At 35.8% G+C, this 19,275-nt stretch overlaps 2 protein-coding genes across 8 annotated transcripts; both read left to right on the forward strand.

Annotated features, from left to right (window-relative positions):
• The first annotated feature begins 188 nt into the window (after window positions 1-188).
• LOC128681218 (uncharacterized protein) lies at window positions 189-15,864 on the forward strand. 7 transcript variants are annotated; one of them, XM_053764949.1, is made up of 16 exons: window positions 189-466; window positions 2,040-2,157; window positions 2,624-2,804; window positions 3,244-3,371; window positions 3,831-4,007; window positions 4,348-4,485; window positions 5,511-5,605; window positions 7,154-7,307; window positions 8,143-8,304; window positions 9,155-9,260; window positions 9,791-9,924; window positions 10,376-10,480; window positions 10,700-10,784; window positions 11,218-11,335; window positions 14,127-14,209; window positions 14,782-15,864. In XM_053764949.1, exons 1-16 carry the CDS (start codon window positions 351-353, stop codon window positions 15,513-15,515), a joined length of 2,634 nt encoding a protein of 877 aa, XP_053620924.1. In that variant the 5' UTR covers window positions 189-350; the 3' UTR covers window positions 15,516-15,864. The 7 variants fall into 7 exon arrangements, with proteins under 7 accessions (XP_053620924.1, XP_064292925.1, XP_053620927.1 ...); XM_064436855.1 differs by lacking the exon at window positions 14,127-14,209 and having other exon boundaries at window positions 14,782-15,010; XM_053764952.2 differs by lacking the exons at window positions 14,127-14,209; window positions 14,782-15,864 and adding an exon at window positions 13,236-14,055.
• A 537-nt stretch (window positions 15,865-16,401) lies between these two features.
• Window positions 16,402-17,924, forward strand: LOC128681089 (uncharacterized protein). Its single transcript, XM_053764688.2, has 2 exons — window positions 16,402-16,801; window positions 17,135-17,924. Exons 1-2 carry the CDS (start codon window positions 16,629-16,631, stop codon window positions 17,262-17,264), a joined length of 303 nt encoding a protein of 100 aa, XP_053620663.1. The 5' UTR covers window positions 16,402-16,628; the 3' UTR covers window positions 17,265-17,924.
• The last annotated feature ends 1,351 nt before the right edge of the window (window positions 17,925-19,275 follow it).

The raw sequence follows: 19,275 nt of genomic DNA on the forward strand, positions 1-19,275 counted from the left end.
TCAAAATATTTTAGGAACCTTTAAATTTTCCTTTCTGATACATTCAATCCCCTGGACTATACTCATCCCGAAGAAAACTTTTCCGTTAGAATGAAACCGATGATAGGCTTCCATTAATGAGTGAAAGAAACAAAATACAGGAATTCCAAAAGTACATCAAAAAACTCCATTCCTATTCCGACCACGTTCGTTGAATAACGTACGAAATGGGATTTAATTTTAAAATTTGACTTTAAAAAAACTGTTCTTTTCAGCCAGTGAGTACAGTACCAACACAATAAAATCGAGACAGTAAGAAATTTAAACAGTTTCGCGGTTCTTTCGACAGTTTGACGTTTGAGATTATAGAGATGGGGTCGACTAGTTACTTGGGAAAACCCAAATCTTCTGGGTATAGAGCAAAGAGCGCTTCTAGTGTTGGATCTGATAAAGAGATGAACGGGAAACTACGTAGGTCCAAAATCCGGTAAGTTGTAATTTTTATAGTGTTAACATAAAAGTAAATTGATTGTAAATTTTGTAAAAAACAATTATAGATCTTGTATCAAGCGCTTTTTATTATAATAACACCATTGCCTAACAATATGGCACTTGAATGTGAAATAGAATTACCTACCTAAGCAGACAATGTTAACAAAATGAGGTTAAGTAGATACTGCTTTTATGTAACCTAATATCCCATCAAATCTATGAAAATGTGTGTCACATCGCAACACATTTCACTCACACATTTAAATTGGTTTATGTTGGGTTTATGTTATTGTTTATCAGCTTTAGTGGTTTAGCTTTACTATCTGATATTAATCCGATATTAACGGCAATGTAGGCATTTAAAATACCTAAGTAATTTATACGTATACCTATTTAACTTTTATATTATGTTTATCTTATATAAAACCTTTGTAAAAAAATGATTTTTGAAATTAACATTACTTTGAAATAAAAAACTGGAAAAGTTATTAAAAATACTTAACAAACATAAAACATTTAATATAGCTACAGAGTGTCACAAAAATCCTGTACATATACATACATACGAAGTTTAGTTTAAAGGATCTACTCTAGGTAAGTATCGTATTAAGTTACGGTCTTACCTTGAGTAGATCCCATAAAGGAAGTTTCCAGTTATTAGGTACACTTCTAAAATCAGTCGTGTCCACTTTAATGAATACGAAAACTCCTTACGAGCACCTTTTTTAGAGGTAACAAATAATATTAACTTGAAATTTCGCATAATGGATCTACCCCAGATTACGTACGTTACCACTTTGTGTGTATTTGTATATTTATCATCGTAAAAATTTGTCCCATACAAAAATATTTTATTTTTAAACTGTCTCGTAGTAATAGCTTAATGTGCATCGCGTGTTATTGCGAGGAGCGGAGGGTCGTGGGCGTCACATACGCAAAAGTACAAACATTAACGGCAAGACAATTAAGACTTAAATATCATTTAACTACGCAGTTTTAATTATATTACATAAATAAAATTCGACGGAATTATAAAATACAATGAATGATATTGGTAATAAGAGTAAATAATTGATTTAAAGTGTAGCTATCTGGTTTTGAGTCACTATAATAATATTTGCAATGCAAGCGGTGAAACGATCTAATAAATAGAGTTTCTTTTATTTCAGAACCCTAACATGATAAGAGTGCGCTCTTAGTAAGCTTCAAGGCTTTGGCAATAAAATAGATCGATATGATAATATTGCTCATTCACAAGTAGTTCCTTTATCTAGATTCGCAATGAACTTTGAGCGGTACCTATTCCGTTGTCAGGTATTTGTTTACGTCAACAGCGGTCGTCATGGCAACCAGTTATTTTGTGTAATCAATACCGTTCTTTTGTTACAATAAAACTTGGGGCACTGCAACCAAAATACTAGCGCAATGCGCATCACTATTTACTGTTCCATTTTCGAAATTTAAATTTTTATTTTTAATTAATTTCTTGTTTATTCAAAATGTGACGTGTAATATTTGCATAGTTTTTTTAATAAATAAAAAATGTATCCTTATTTTTGGTATTATAGGAGGCCAACAAGAATGAATGAATATGGCCTGAAGAGGGTGCCTGATTATACTGAATTGGCCTATAAAGAAGCTGTGTCCAAACTGAGATACTTTCTCTCAGGGACCTACGCACCAAGTGTAAGTATTAACGAACTACAGTCTATACCTATGCATAAGTATTATGTAAATTTTATTTTACTAATTTCAAAACGAAAAAAAAACTCCATTGGAAATTAAAACCTTAGTCATATTTTTTAATCGTCGTTTCGCCAACACAAGAAAGAGAAACGCGTTTAGAAGAAATACACGAGAAGAAACGGGACTAATATATTTTCATCCCTCATCGTGCAGGCTGTTAAGTTGTAAGGAAATGTTATAGGTAATATTATCTCAAATGGTTGCCTTTAGTTTTATTTATGTTGAATTTTTCAAAACTTTCCGTAGTTTCAGACATTTCCTTTCTTTCTCTCTCATCCTCATGTGTTCCCGACCCGACTACTTCTTGGCTGTAACATCCGAAGCCAGAATGCAATAAAAAATATTTGAAGATGTTGTGAATTATTCTGATTTTGCGACACATCAATATGTTTTTATATCGATACAGGTGCGCAGTTACGGCGGCTCTCCATCCCTCAAGAACCTGGACGAGTCTGATGGTGACCTGGACAAGAAGTACACGTCATACAACACCCTGGCCGAGTACAAGCCACGCCCGCGGTTGACCGCGAAATATGCAACGCTGTATGCTGACAGCTTGAATAATTATACGCCTCAACATGTTAGCTGTAAGTTCTTAACAATATAAATATTTTTTTTACTAAAAGAGAAAAATATGAAAAGTACGTCCTTGGAGCTTCAATAATTTAAATAAAAAAAAAAATTAATTTGTGGAACATAAAATCATAAATTTTTACGTAAAATAGATTTCTGGTGCAAGTTCCAAATTCGAATTTTCGCATTGGCCAGTAATTCTAAAATTAAAAAATATGGTAGTTACAGAGATTGACATCGCTGGCAACCCTTATCTGAATTCTAAATTTGAAATTGAATTCAATTTCTTTTTGTAACGACTTGTATTATTTTGTTAATAACAAATCTATTGTTTCTAAAAAACATAAAGTACCTATTTACGAGAATTACAAAGCAAAAAATGTTGAATTGTAAGAATTAAACTATAAAATAATAACCAAACTAATAACATAAAATAAACCTGCATATTTGTAGCAACGCCTAACGTGACCGTGACTTCGCCCGCGGACCCGGGCAGCGCACCGAACCCTGACGTCATCAATTTCATACAGAAGCAAGAGGAGTACATCGAGCAGTTAGAGCGAGAGAGTCAATACTGTCGGGTATGTGTTTATTATACCTTTCTCAACAATTTCTGTGTTCTCAACGGCCTATGTAAAGGAGAGACTTTTTTTCGCGCAAGTGTCCTGATACTATATAAAGCAATTGTTACACTTACGATGTTGACTTGACGTCTACGTTTAGTCAAAATGGCGTACTTTGCGTTTTTCTGCGCAGGTTAACGTCAGTGGACTCGTGCAACCCACTCTTAACAATGGACTTATATTGGGCATAGACTCTAGCCTCCATTCCTCAAAAAGTAAAGAAAAAGATTCTTAACGAACAAAACTTTTTTGCCATTGCAACACCAAATAGAATGGTTACGATTGGTTGATAAACACCCTGTGTTGCCAGTCGACAGGAGACAGCGCCCTCGTTTATTTTCCTCACATTCTTGACAGAATGTTTGTATTTTGGGACTTCTACAATAATGTAACGATTTTTGTTTTATTTATTCACAGGATGAGCTCAACAACCTCCTGGGTAAGGTCAAAGAGGTGATATCGGAGAACGAACATCTCCACGAGGCACAGAAGAACAAACTCATTTCCAGAATGTTCCATTCATACAACGCTGGCTCCGAGACTGATGAGCTCGACGATCTGGGCGATAGCACGGGATTGGACAGTGATAACAAGGTATCTTTCTGTCTCTCTTTCTGTATTCTCTCTCTCTATCTCGTCTGAGCGTGTGGGATCGCGGCTGTGAGGCGTTGTGAACACGGTGTCCGTTTACAAATAAATCTTTAAATGTTTATGATTCACTAACGTTAACCATCTTCGGGAATGCCGTTGTTGCCCCTTTCTTTTCTAAGGGTTTACACGGTTTCTTCCTTGCCCGTTAACTGTAAATCCGTATGCTCCGTAGATGACATGAGGTCAATGACAAGGAAATTCTGTATGTTGTAGCTAATTACATATTTTTTCTGCTATTTTGATTCGAATAGAAGAAAATATATTAAAGTTTAAACGTACGTAGGGTACTCCAAAGAGGAAGGGTGTAAAGCAGCGTTCGTCGTCAGTCCGACTCGAAGGACCAAACATCGTGTTCGAGTCCCGCATCGCCGAGCTGGAAGCTCAGTTGACTCAAGCGAAAATCGACCTGAAGAAAGTGCAAGTGAGTTTATAAAAAAACAAGAGTTTTTTGTTATTAATTTATACTCGGGTTGCCAGTGTCCGTGGGCTGTGGTGTTTGCTTACCAACAGGCATGCTCGTTTGCCCACCATACTATAAAAAATAAATATCTCCTCTCACTCTTGTACTCATTTTAATCATGTAGTTTTTAATTACAGTCTTATTTATTTATTATGAACGTATGTTTAATGTGTTCATAAATAAATAAGACTAAATATATATTCGCACATTCACAGTCGTATACCTCATGACTGAGGGTCGTGGTCATTACATGGAATAAAACACACGTAACAACTTTCTTGGTATTATTAATGGAGTGGTTTGCCATTGCCTTCTCCATTTCACATACAAGTTAATAATCAACAAGTGTACAGGTTTCCTCACGATGTTTTTCCTTCACCGGAAGCACGTGGTGGTCGATGAAAACTACTATACATGAGTCAGATTGGTATACAAACTCATGTGGCACTAGTAGGATTCGTACCTGGGACCTTACGATCCACAGGCGGGGATCTTAACCATTACACCACCACCGCTTCAAGATATTAGTACAGCAAGCTTTTTGCTTTCACCGTCGCGTCCCGTTCTGCCGTCTAGTAATCAAGTTAAATTTCACTCATACTCGAGCATCTGAAGTTATGATATTGCAACTAGGATCGGCTCCCGACGATGGAAATGCTCAACGGTTTACTGCACGAATATGATTTTCTTGTCACGCATAGAATGTAACAGGACTCTTTGCGAAAGCTTGTGTCAATAATGACATTTTTGTAAAAACTTTCAAGTTTCAAGTATACAGTGTGATTGGTATTCCACGACTTACTTAGGTATTTAATTTTGTATAGAACAGTTGATTTTGTTTCGCAATTTCGGAGTTACTCCCATACTAAAACTTGTTCAGAATCATGGACTGAGCATGTAGACAAAATATTGCCAATGTATAAAGTCACCCTGTATGTATGTTCACCCTAAGTACCCTGTATGTATGACCTATATTTTGTTTTTAGGATGAGAATAATGAGAACAAGCGTAAACTAGCCTCAGGTCTGGTTGACTCAACCTGCTTAGATGGCTTCAAGCGACAAATTGACAACTTGCAGAGGTAACTTACGATTCACTTTTCTTTTTAGGGATCCGCAGCCAAATGGCAAAAACGGTACCCTTATAGATTCACCATGTCCGTCCGTCCATCCGTATGTCACAGCCACTTTTTTCCGAAACTATTATAGATGTAATTGATGTGAACCACATTAAGATAAAATTGAAAAAATAAACAAAAAAATTTTAAGGGTCCCCCATACTTAGAACTGAAACTAAAAGAAAATGTTTTTATCAAACCCATGTGTGGGATATCTATGGATAGGTCTTCAAAAATGATTTTGAGATTTCTTATATATTTTTTTCTAAACTGAATAGTTTGCGCGAGAGACACTTCCAAGTGTGGTGAAATGTGTCCCCCCCCCTGTAACTTCTAAATAAGAGAATGATAAAACCAAAAAAATTATATGATGTACATTACTATGTAAACTTCCACCGAAAATTGGTTTGAACGAGATCTAGTAAGTAGTTTTTTTTATATACGGGATCGATCAACAAGAACTTTATGTTATGTTACTTCCTGCTACGGACCCCTACATGGGCGAGTCCGACTCGCACTTGGCCGCTTTTATTTATTTATTCCACTATGCCTCTAGCCGGATTCACCGGATTCGTCATCCATACATATATAAATTCTGGATGGATTTTTGTACGGTTTTCACCAATAGTGAGATTCCTGGAAAAGATTTAGATGTATGATTTATAATGGTTTTGCCCGAGTTAAGCCGTGACGGGCCGATAGTCTGAGAAAAAACCGAACCACAAAAGCCAATGCTGCCTTCAAAATCACGCTAATAATTTCCGCTGGATCTCTATCGAACCTCGATCGTTCGTAGTGAACATACTTAGTTTGACATATTTTTGGATAAAAAATTAAACTATATAAACCTTACGTTGTTGCTGTCAAAAAGTCACGAAGATAATTTTTTAACCGAAACAATTGAACCTGTAGTTATTAGAGCGATTGCTGATCTGACTATACTTAGTCAAACATTTTAATGACTAAGAAGACATGGCGGATTTCCTTTGTATTAACCCCCCACATAGGAGGGGGAGTTATTAGTTTAACGTGCTTGTGTACCTGTGATGTCTGTCCGTGGCATCATAGCTGCCAAACGACTGAACCGATTTTGATCTAGTTATTTTGAAGTGAAAACTTCTTTAGTGCACTTGTTGTGATGGGTAAAAAATGTTAGACTCGCGTCAGGATACGTGACCCTGATCGAAAATTCGTAAGACGACAAAAGTTGTGCACATTAATGTTGAAGTTTTCGCAACACGTTTTTTTTGATACAGAATTTAATCAAGAGTGTTATTTTAGCTTTATTTATAAAATGTGTGTTCAGCCGCTTGGAAATCACCAGGTCTTTTGTATCGCATGAGAGGATGCCATCAACTTCGGTAAGAGTCTGTGGTCTTCTAAATCACGTAAAAGTTTCAGCTCTCTGTAACATTGGGCCCAAGTTTCTATGGAAAGAGGAGGAAAAGAAGAAGAGAAATTTTTATACAAATAAACGTCGATGAAATTGTCAAAATGTTCGTCTCATTTTAGAGACAAGTCATCCTTGGAGGCTCAGATATCGAAGTTGAAGCTGAGCCTGGACCAGAAGGAGGGCGACCTCGACAGCCGGTATAAGCGCTCGGAGGCGGAGCACCAGCTCAGAGAGGAGAGGAACTGCTTGGAGATAGAGATACGAAGACTTAAGGTAGCTAAAGAAATATTAATTCAAAGAAATATTTGTTTTGAAACCTTGACCATTGGTTGACTATTTCGTTCATAAGCAGTTGCTTGTCATCTAATGTTGACTATTTAATAATGTAAGCAATTATTTGCCATGTAATGGAGGTAGGTAGTCGTAAAAACTCATGTTACATCTAACATGGCTTACGAGTACCTATGTAACTTTTAGTTAAGACACTAATAACATACATAGGTGACTTATAAAATCTGATACCACTTTTAGCAAATTACCTTTACCGGAAGCAAGGGGTGTAAGAAAACTATTTTACATAAGTAATATTATTATACCAACTCATGTGGCACGAGCAGGTTTCGTAGGACCATTCGATCAGTGTGGGCGGGCGTCTTATATACTGGAACACCGCCGCCGCCGCTCAACTACTCGAGCTAAACAAAGCAAGTGTATGTTTGTTACTCTGTCACACAAAATCTACTGGACTGATTGTTATGAAATTTGGTACACGGGTAGAATATAACTTGGAATAAGGTTAAATACCACATAGGGTACTTTTACCCCGAAATTAACACGGGAGCTAAGTTCCAGGGCACAGCTAGTTTAAATATAAATAGTAGTAATAGTATTTAAAAAAACCGAAAGCGGGAAAGACGTCGCTCATGTAAAAATATAATAAATTATACGTATAAACCTCAGAATAACACTATCTACTTACTGTTGTAAACCGCGTGAAAATCCGTGAAAAGTAAATAGTTTTTTAATGTATCGCGAACAGACAGACAGACGCGTCGGATGACTTCGTTTTATAATATGTAAGGATAAGGATGTAAGGGTTATCATCCAGGATGAGCTCGGCAAGGAGAGGTCCAGGGTCCGCGAGCTGGCGAGCGAGGGCTCGCGGCGCGCCGTGCGGGAGCGCAGCGCGGCCGAGCAGCGCTACACCGCGCACTTTGACGAGCTTCAGCACGACTTGGCCGCTCAATATGATAACGTGTCCAAACTACAGGTATATTGACCTGAAATATTGAGTGACATAGTGTTTAATTAGAGTCTCATCCTGAGGGTTAGCGGCCGAGCAGCTACAACGCACATTTCGAAGAACTTCAACACGACTTGGCCGCTCAGTATGACAAAGTGTCCTAAATTCAGGTATATAATATAATAGTTTATGGATTCTTATATGGCATGTTAATGACATGTATGTTAGGTCCAGCTCACAGCTGCGCGGATCTTCCTGTGTTAGCTATAACGTGCACTTTGACGAGCTGCAACACGATTTGGCCGCTCAATATGATTACGTGTCCAAACTTTAGGTCTTCAAACTGAACTTGAAAGATGCTCCTTATTAATTTATTATATTACAGAGTGTTAATGACAGGCTCATCCTTTGGATTAGCAGCTACATATATCACTGTGACGAACTTCAATTCTATATCACAATAGTTTAAGGATCCTAAGGACAATGTTAGGCTCAGAGTATAGCTTTGTTTATCTTCTACAAATCGCACTATGACAAGCTGCAACACGACTTGGAGCCTTGGCATAACAATGTAAACATATCTATCTTTATTTAGCCAAAACAGAAAAATAAAAACAAATAAAATTAAACCCTTTTATCCACACGGCACCATTCCACCCTCAAACTAGACGTAAGACTGTATCTTAAGGGTAGCTTGCCATCGGGATGGAAGGGATACCAAATCTGTAGTCTGTCCAAAGATGTAGTGGGACGTTAAAAATACGTTTTTATAAACCAATGTGTGTCTTACATTATTAAGTTTATAAAAATCCAAGTAGTAACTAATTTAAGCTATACCTGACTAGCTTTAACTGGAGAAATCTGCAATATTTCCCAGTTGGACTTGGAGCGTCAGAGACGTGAGGAGAACGACCTGAAACGGGAGCTGTCGATGAAGAACGCAGCCATTGAAGAGCTCAAGATGGAACTCAAAAACAAAACATGTAAGTTTCATTATAAAAGACCAGGATCTTCTTAGTTAAGTATTCGCAACACCTCTCTAACTCGGCTTTACTTCAAGTCTCGATACGACACGACGCCAGCCTTCTCTTTCGGTTGCTCGCGTAACTCTTCCTCAGTCTCCTTTTCAGTCAAAGAAAGACAAACAAATACATTAATATATCCATGGGACATCAAAGAAATATACATAACGACTTTAAAGGAATGGAAACATTTAACGGCCCACACTAAACACTAACCCTTTATTCATAAGCTAAATAATGTTTTGTCAGTATGCACTTTATAATATTTGAAATTGACAGAAAGAGACAATAAAATATTTTAGCTTAGTTAATTATTATTTTTTAATTATTTTTATCTCAATAAGACTAGGTTGTCAGTAAGACTAGATATCTGTTAGACTAAGGGTGAGGTTGTGCCGTCAAATTTGACGTTGATTTAAACCGGGGGCCAGTTAACGTCAAAGTTGACGGTGCAACCCACTGTATCTTAAACGACTACGTAATACCTGAAGCGTCGCTGCAAGCGGACCTTGCGCAGGCGCACGCGGAGAAGGCGTCGCTGGAGGAGGAGCTGGCGCGCGCGCGGCTCGCTATTGAGCGCCTCCAGCGCCAGGCCAAGCACGACGCCAACAGGCTCAACTCGGAGGTTGGTCATTTATTTATATTACTAGCTGCACCCCGCGGTCTATCATTCGTTGTAATAATTTTAAACGTTACAATTGTTTAAAAATAATACATTTCAATTTTATGAACAGAATTACAGAACCCCTATTTTAAAAAACATTTTTTGATTTTGAGTTATGACAGTATTTCACAGTTCTTTGTCAGAGACAAAATTTATCAATAACATATATTACCTATAAACACAATTATTCAATAATACAATTAGTTAAACGTTTCCTTTATATTACTAAAAAAACGTTTAACTAATTGTATTATTATTATTTTATTTTTGTCCATTAAATAAATCATTCATTCAGTAATTATTATTTAAGTAAAATGGTATCCAGCTGATCCAATGTTTGCTGTGCCCTTGCAGTACTTTCAATTTATGTGAAAGAAATCTGAATCTTCAACACTTTATTTTCACATTGCAGATCCAATCTCTGCGCCAGCGTTTGGACAGAGCTGATGCGGATCTGGTACACTCTCGTCGGGAAAACCTGCGTCTGTCTGAGCAAATATCTACACTGGAGAAAGAGGTAGACAAACCACCAAGTTAATATCTGACCTGAGGGCATCTGAAATCGGGAATTTTATGAAAAATAGCCTATTGTCAACAATAGGGTTTACGAATTTTAACGGAAGCTAAATCGGATCAATCCAATTCAGTTTAGGAATAAATGTACTTTAGAATAGAAAATGTATCTAAAAAGTAGTGGTTAATATTAATTTTGATTTAAATATTGACAATTTCGCAGGTGAATATGAAAACTCTGACGCCAGTGACTCCAGAGAAGAAGAAAGATCTGTCAATGATGATGGAGTCGATGGAGAACAAACACGGTACGTGATAGAACTTACAATAATGGTTACGGGCACCAATGCTTAGGTACTTAGCAAATTCTTAAAAAACATGGGAACTAGTGGCGTATTCATCGTATGGGTAAACTATTGATGTTTTGAAAGAAAAAAATCTGGAATTAAATATTGATAATTCAAAACATTCATAATTTACCCTTTCATTGGCGCTTGCATGTGGAATAGTTTGAAAGGGCTTTCTTTCTCCATCAATAGTTTATTCATCAGATTGTTTAAATTAAGTGTGTTCTGGAGACAGATACCGACCAAGAGCATTCACTTTTGTAACAACTCCAGTCAAGATATTGTTATTTTTAGTTACTTTGGGATTCTTACATTATTGCTTTATTGGGAATTGTCACAAATTAGTATGCTCTCTGTTGGCCCGCTCCTTAAACCAAAATATTTGGTTTCACAGCTAAAACGGTGGCTGAGTTGGAGTCCATGATTCAATCTCAAAACAGTCTGATGGAGAAACTCACCGGCGAATGTCGTTTGCTAACAGACAAGCTCGACGACGCAAATCGTAGGCACAAGTACGAAACATTTTCAACCCTATTAGCATGACCATAAACACTGTTTTATTACGCACCAAAAAGTTCAAAAATGTTATCATTGCCCATTTAAAATTCGCTGTGCTAACGTCGTGCTGTGTTTTTATTGGTGGCAGGCTGTGCGCAGTGTCGCGGCCGATCAGACGAACCAATCAGAACACAGCGCGACCATTCAAGATCCAGAGAGGAATTACCATCTCGCCGTACCAAACGCCGATCCGAAAAAGAGTCCGATTCGTCGAATAAGTACCCACCAATCATTGTTGGGCCCCTAACGACCAATCAGGATCTCGCAAATGAAAAAGGAGAGAAGATATACAACTTGCCGTTGATGATTCAACAGCCCTTTTTACGGGAGAAAAAGGAGCCTATAAAAGTTGATATTAGCGTGAAGTTGATACCGAAATCTAGAAAGAAGGAGAAGAAGAAAAAAGCGCAAGTAGAAGAGATTATAATTCAAAGTTCACCAAATAAAGGAGTATCAAATAGTATTAGTATGGAAGTCACTGACGGAGATGTGCACGTATTAAAAGAAACAATGGAAGTAGTCGAAGCGGATTGTGATAGTCCTAAAGAAACGCAGGAAACTTATGTGCAAGAGAAACAACCTGATAAAGTACAGGAAAATATCCCGGAAGAAAAAATGGAAGAGAAAAATGACGATATTTGTAAAGTTACTGAAGAAATTGATGCTGATGATACAAACGAGTCAATGGTTGTTGAAAATGTCGAAGTAACTGCTCAAAACGAATCAGAAGAAATAAACGATAGTAACAATGAAATTGTTAGTGAGCAGGTGGAAGAAAACGTAGAAGAAAACGTAGAAGAATGAATAGATAATGATCAAAAAAGGAATTGATGCATGTTGTTTACTGTAGATTCACGTAATTATATATTTACATTGTTATATTGCGAGTTACTTTACGTTGGATACGTTATTTTTGTCAAGTAATTGATTTGTTAAAGAATTGTGAATTTGGCAGTAAAATATAGTTTTTTTTTTAAAGTAAGACTTATAATAAAAGTATGTGTAATTCTATTGTCTGCTTCTGTTATTGTTATAGTGTGCAATATCTATTTTATAATATTTTTTCCTGTTATTTGTTTGATTACTTAATTACTTTTTCGTGATTATGCCTATAAATTATTTGTAATTTTCAAAGTGTTACTAGAGTACAAATTATAATATTGCTACCTACTCAGTGTGCTACCAATATTCAAATGGGTGATGATAACTTTTGTGCAATAAATGTAGCTTCGAAAATTGTTGTGATATTGATTTTTAAATGATAAATTTTTTTTTCATTTCGTAGTAGTATACAGAGCGAACAGAGGGGCCACCACGAAACATAAAATCCATAGCACGTCATTTTGTCCACAAGTTCTCCATTTTTACACGGTGCTTACACGATATGAGAAAAAGAGACACAGCATGTGGACGTTAGTAACGTGCTACGTATTCGTATGTTTCGTGGGAGGCTTTTAGGCGATTATAATTGTAACAAATTTGAAATCTAAACACTTCTACCTGGTTTGATTCTGTCTAATCTTCGTACATCTGTATTGAGCCAATTTTTATTATAAGAAGTAGTATTCATCATGAATAAAGTCTATCCAAATAGGATCAACCGTAATATAAATTATAATCGCCCAAATCCATTAACATTCATCTCATTGGGTATTAAGCCAACCAGAGCAACCAACCATAGAAGTTCCCTTTTGCCAAAAAATGGACGATGATCATAACTGTAATCAACGTAATTAAATATATCTGTTTGAGATCGTGGGCGTAGATTTTGAGTTTGCCTCTCCACCAGTTAGTTTAATACTCAAAGTTCATATTAGATGCTGCACATCACACTCACTACCATTCTCATTTCAGAACCGAAAGAACCCAATTGCTTTGCAGAAATATTGAGCTTATGAGGAAACTCAGAAACCTCTGGTGTTCTCATAAGAAATATTGCACCACTTCTATCACCCCATACAGAAGTTACACCCCACTCAGTGGCTATCCAAATAGCAGATCCTCTTATGACTTAGAACGCACGTATTACACATCGACCCCAAACACCAATAGATATAGAAGATCTGATGATGTCAATTCTAAGGATGATGAATTTGGGGTTTTGACAAGGAATCTTAGTGATTTATCCATAGATAAGATCGGGGAGTCTGATGATGATACTAACAAGGTAAATTAGCTTTGTACGTAATGCATGTTGCATGGTATTGATAAAGCTGTTATTGTACTGTATTGTTATATTAGGTTGTTTAGTGAGGACTTGTGGCTAAAATTTTGTGTGTGAATTACTCAATGATTTCAATTTTAAAATAATGCCAATTTTCTGGCTTCGAATGTCAAATTCTGGTAAGTAAATGCTACATATATAGGGGATATTACTGCAATGTTATGACGCCTGAGAAGAGCTCTAAAATAGAATGTAAATAGCGAACTTATATAGTTTGACATTAAGAATATTCAAAAACTTGCAAAATAAAATCGACTCGTGCACCAAGACATCGGATGGATTGTGTTGGTGCTGCCATCTGCGATGAGCTCATTGATTGAGGAATAATTTTCTCTATTAACACCTTAATTGCTGAAAATATAAGCTGCATATTTTCGTTCTTAGAAAAATGTATGCGTTGCGAATTGTAAGCAGTCATTTTCATATACCTACATAAAATATAATAGGATTAAGTTTTAAAATTCCAATATGCATGTGGTGTGCTGGCACTGGTGTGTGTGTTCACGTTTGCGTGTGTGCAGGGAAGAACTGGCCACTCTGCAGCGTAAAGTAGAGAGCATCGGTCGCTCGCTGCAGCCTGCCTCCTCACCTAGCACCTTCCAAGGTATGTTTTGTTATGCCCTTTGCTTTAGGTTTAATAGGAGCCTTTACATAGAGAACTGATGTTAGGTAGGCGGCCGGTTGTAAAATTACAATAGAATCTTCAATATTTGAAGTATATTTTTTATGCTGGCACCTTGAAGGGTCACAGGCCCGTACGCAACCGGGACATGCCAAGTTGAGAAAAGCAGAGAGAGATAAAAGTAATGAGTCTAACAAGGAACCTAAGTACAGTTTTTTTTTTCAAATTTGAAAAAAAAAATGTACTCGAAATATGTTTCACATTCGCCGGTAGACTTTATGTTAAGATAAACCGTATAAACTATTACACGCTTTATGACTTGGGGCCTGTTCGACCACTTTCTGATAAAATATCATATTGTAAGCTGATAGATAAATTAACCTGCTAGATAGATAGATAGACCCGCCTGACGATATTTTCCAGTTAAGTGTATCCAACACTTGTTAAACACAATTTTAACGCTATCTGTTACATATATACTAACTATCTTTCACCGCTAGAAATAGGTCCTTATAGTGTCTTTAGAGAATAATGTAGACTTATTAATATTACAGCACCTCCCACGAGCACGCCCACAGCCCACCGAACTGTACCACATCCCCCATCCGATGCCGGACCAGACCATCCCCGAACTGAGCCCGCCGGACTCCCCAAAGGAGATACAGTCCCAAGCTTCAGACCTGACAGAATCGACGGTAACGATCACCAAGCCCCAAGAACAAGCAGACAACATTCCAGATCCTCTTTGCTAAGTCATGCTAATATTGATGACGATGCAACTAAAGGTGAAGATAATTTTGACACAGATGTTAATTATGAACAGAAAGATGAAAAAACTATGGATGTGGAACAAGAGAAACCGAAAGAATTTGAACCAGAAGCATACAACGAAGGGAATTTCAATTACGAGCAGAATTATCAACAAAATCCTGAACAGACTTATGAAGAAACTCCAGCAGATTATCAGAATGCAGGTTATGAACAAAATTATGAACAACAGCCTTATACGACTGAACAGTATGGGAATTATGAACAATATCCAGAACAGCAATATGTTGATCCGAATGCACAATACGAGGGACAATATGAAAATTATGGCAATGATGGAAATTATGAACAGAATTACGATAATACGCAGTACAATCAAGAATACCCCACCAATAATGAAACTACTGACAAACAGAACGTACAATATAATGAAAATTATGCCGCCAATCAAGAAAAACATGAAACCCAAGAGAACAAAACTAACAATGCGCCAAAAGAACAATTATCTAGTCAAAGTTAGCGATATTTTTAGGTTAAGTAAATTTTATTTTGACTTGTGCAATATTTTGTTATTAAGCTTATGTTTTATGTAGATTTTGCTAGTTCGGAAATTATATTGAGCTTTTGATGTTAGGAAACACGTTTCATTTAGTATGTCATGTACCTTTTTATATTTTAAGAAGTATATTTGAATTTAATTCTGCAAAATGATCACTACAAAAGTTAGTCCTTCGTAAATCTGTATTAATGATGAACATAGGTTTGTACTTATACTAGGTAGTACCAAAAATTATACTATACCTAGTAAGTATTACTTAAATGAAAGTCATTTTTATTTGCTCAATAAATCTGAGATTTATGGCCCGCCATTTCTGTTTTATTCAAATCCCTCTATTGCGAAAATTCGAAACAACGGCTATCGGTCAACAAGTGTTGATTTTGTGACGTAGATTTTTATGATAATTTAGGTAGGTAAGTAAGTACCTTATTTTTACCGCCCCAATTTGCTCAAAAAGATTGAAAACCAGATGTGGGATCTATTACAAGTTGAATTAATTCATCAAGAATTATCTCATGTGGGGAGAGGGGCCTACTTTAATTAAAATTGTCAATTTCACAATAAGGACGTATTCCCTGCGGCCTTACGCAATTCGTGTCGCATGATTTTTATAGAATTAATTTGGTTAAGTTTTGCAACGTGAGGTCAAACAAGCTATTAATTTTTTTTATAGACATGTATGAAAAATGTTTTGCCATTTCCAATAGTCTTATGGTGTGTATGAGTTATTAGTTAAAAAGTTCGAAATGATTACACAATACCTCTTCTATATAGTCGGCAAAACTACGTAATATATTTTTGTCCATGGGACGTCGATGTCAGTCTGACAGTTCAACTGTCTCGTCGGCAAAATAAATATTATTTAAAACAACAGACAGACAGGCTACAAGTTTGTTGTGAATTATTTTTTTATATTTTAATCCATTTCTAGTAAAATCGATATCTATACTACCAGAAAAAAGATATTTGTAATATCCTCATTGTTTCCGAAGTAAACACAATTTTATAAGATACCAACAATTCGTGACAGTTCAGACAACAGTTCATAATTCGTGTTTCTGAATTACAATCAAAATGGTTTGCGAGAAATGCGAAAAGAAATTGGGTAAAGTTATAACTCCGGACCCCTGGAAAACTGGAGCGCGGAACACAGTCGAATCTGGCGGAAGGAAAGTTGGAGAAAACAAGGCGTTAACGGCAAAGAAAGGCCGGTATAACCCCTACACATCCAAGTTCCAAGAATGCAAGTAAGTTTTTGTTTTTTTTTAAATCGAAATAGGACTAGCATTATAATAATCTTTAACGATGTTCAATAGAATAGTTATATTTGAATATAGGAATGTTAGTCTGGCAGAGTGAGATAAACATAGAATTGCCTGCTTCTCCCAGAGTCACAATTTAATTGTAAAATTAATTAAAACATGTTAAAAACTTTTCTCCATCACATTTTTAAATTAGTAGATACCTACATTTTTTTCTCAATATTTTATGGTGGAACCCCAAGCGATGCTTTGCAGAGTCTTAGGGCTCCACTGAGCACATTTTGAGATCTGCTATATTAAGCCAAGCATACTTTTCAGAATATGCCGGACCAAAGTGCACCAAGTGGGATCACATTACTGCCAAGCATGTGCCTACAAGAAGGGTATCTGTGCCATGTGCGGAAAGAAGATTCTAGACACCAAGAACTATAGACAAAGTTCTACTTAAAATAGCCATAGTTACTAGTAGTTTATAAGAATTATAAGTACAATTAAGAACTGACTGCCTCAGTGGATTAGATACCTACTACTTGTACAGTAGTATTTAGGGGATTTAATGCAATCCAGTTCAGGACCTAAAGGGTGAATTTCATGAGCGTTTTGAACACCGCTGTGGGCTGTCATTAGTGTTTATTAAATTGTACCATACACAGGATTCTATTAAGTAAAGTACTGGTACAATGTTTATGTTATAAATGTTTAATTAAAAAAAAAATATTTTTTATGAAAAAAAAATGTGCGACACTACAAAAGCTATATGCCACATTCAAACAGTCGTGAAATTCACCCTAAACTGATCTGCATCACAAGTTGATACATGACCACCAGGGATGCCGATGACTGTGCGAATTGGTGATAAAGATAGACAAAACATGAGATAAGAGTGAGAGAGAGCCTTTATCTTGAATTCATATAAAGTTTTTAATACATAATGTAATTTGTGTCAATAAAACTTTATGAGTTGTATCTATATATATGTTATATATCATAGTCTGAATTGTTGAGCATTCTTTGCTATTGGTTGGCCAGTTTTTTGTCATATTGAATTGAAAGGGACAGTCTTAATTTAATTTGTAAATACAAATAAATGGATATTATATAAACTAAATTAATATTTTTTATTCAACTACATAATACTTACTAATCAAATTTAATACTTACGGTAGTTCAACAATTTTAATTAATTTTTACATATTAAGAAGTTCTGTCCTCAGAAATTCTTTTTTAATTTTTAGAGATTGTATATCTCTTTTTATACATAATATTATAAAACATTATTCACTATTTGTTGTTGCTCATTGTTTGCCAAGTTGGAGCACTGTCCTTAACTAGCAAATGAACATTGATTGATTGATGGGCAAAGATCTATCCACGCAAAATGTATTGAATGTGAATCTATGTAGTGTTGGAAATCCAGAAAACTGTTTTTTTCCCTAACTCATTGAAACGAAAAAAGTGATTGAAAATTATAAAAAAAAACATAATTATATACCCACTTACACTAGTTCAGTAAAATCTGATCACTGGTATTAGATATTAGCAATTAATACGCTAGCAAAGAAGGAAAGATTTATTTTTTACCATTTTTCAATTTCATAATTCCAAATTCTTGTTCAATGAAAGTTTTTCATAGACAATAAGAAAGTTATGTGGACGTTGGTAACGTGCTACGTGTTTGTATGTTTCGTGGTAGGCCCTCTGGATTTTATTCAGTGATGAGAAGTTCATTCGTTTCAAAGAAAAAGACAAAGATTATTTATTTGCAAAAAATTGAGTTTACATTTATTTACAATGTGGTGTTAAAAGAAAAACTTAATCCTACATGTTTCACCGTCCACGGGTTTGCAAATTTAAATGGAGAGCATGCTGTCATCCCACAAAACAAAATCGAATAAAAACGTAACTAAATTATCGTTATCCGTAACTTCAAGAAAAAAAGGTAAAGAACATACATATAAGCATCTTCAAGTTATGTATATGTCTGTATAACAAATTCACTTTCGCATTTGTAATACTAATCAGGATTTAATCGTATTCAAAAATCAGATTGGATTTTGCCCAACTACCTAACCTAAAGGTAAAACACGGGAAAACCCAAGTCGGATTTTCCCGTGTTTTACCTTTAGGTATTATTATTTTTTAATTATTCGAAAGACGCGATTTTTTTTAAATTAAAAGATTGATGTAGCCTTAGAGTACTGCTAGATTAAATTTGCCACGTGTGCTCCAAGGCAATACACCTAGTAGGCAAATCTTAAAGTTATATTTAGTTGTAGTTGCGAAATACTACGGCTTCAGCTCAATCTTTAATTGATTATAGCTGTATGTTATAAACTTTACTATTTCAAGCTTGATTTAGTATCAATTATTGTTGGCTTAGGGTCTCTACACACTATTCTGCAATTTTGGATTTCTTGTACCTTACAATGCGACATACTTGAAACATTAAGCCGTGTATA

Source organism: Plodia interpunctella, chromosome 26, assembly GCF_027563975.2.
Source record: "Plodia interpunctella isolate USDA-ARS_2022_Savannah chromosome 26, ilPloInte3.2, whole genome shotgun sequence".
In the NCBI taxonomy this organism is placed as follows: Eukaryota; Metazoa; Arthropoda; class Insecta; order Lepidoptera; family Pyralidae; genus Plodia; species Plodia interpunctella.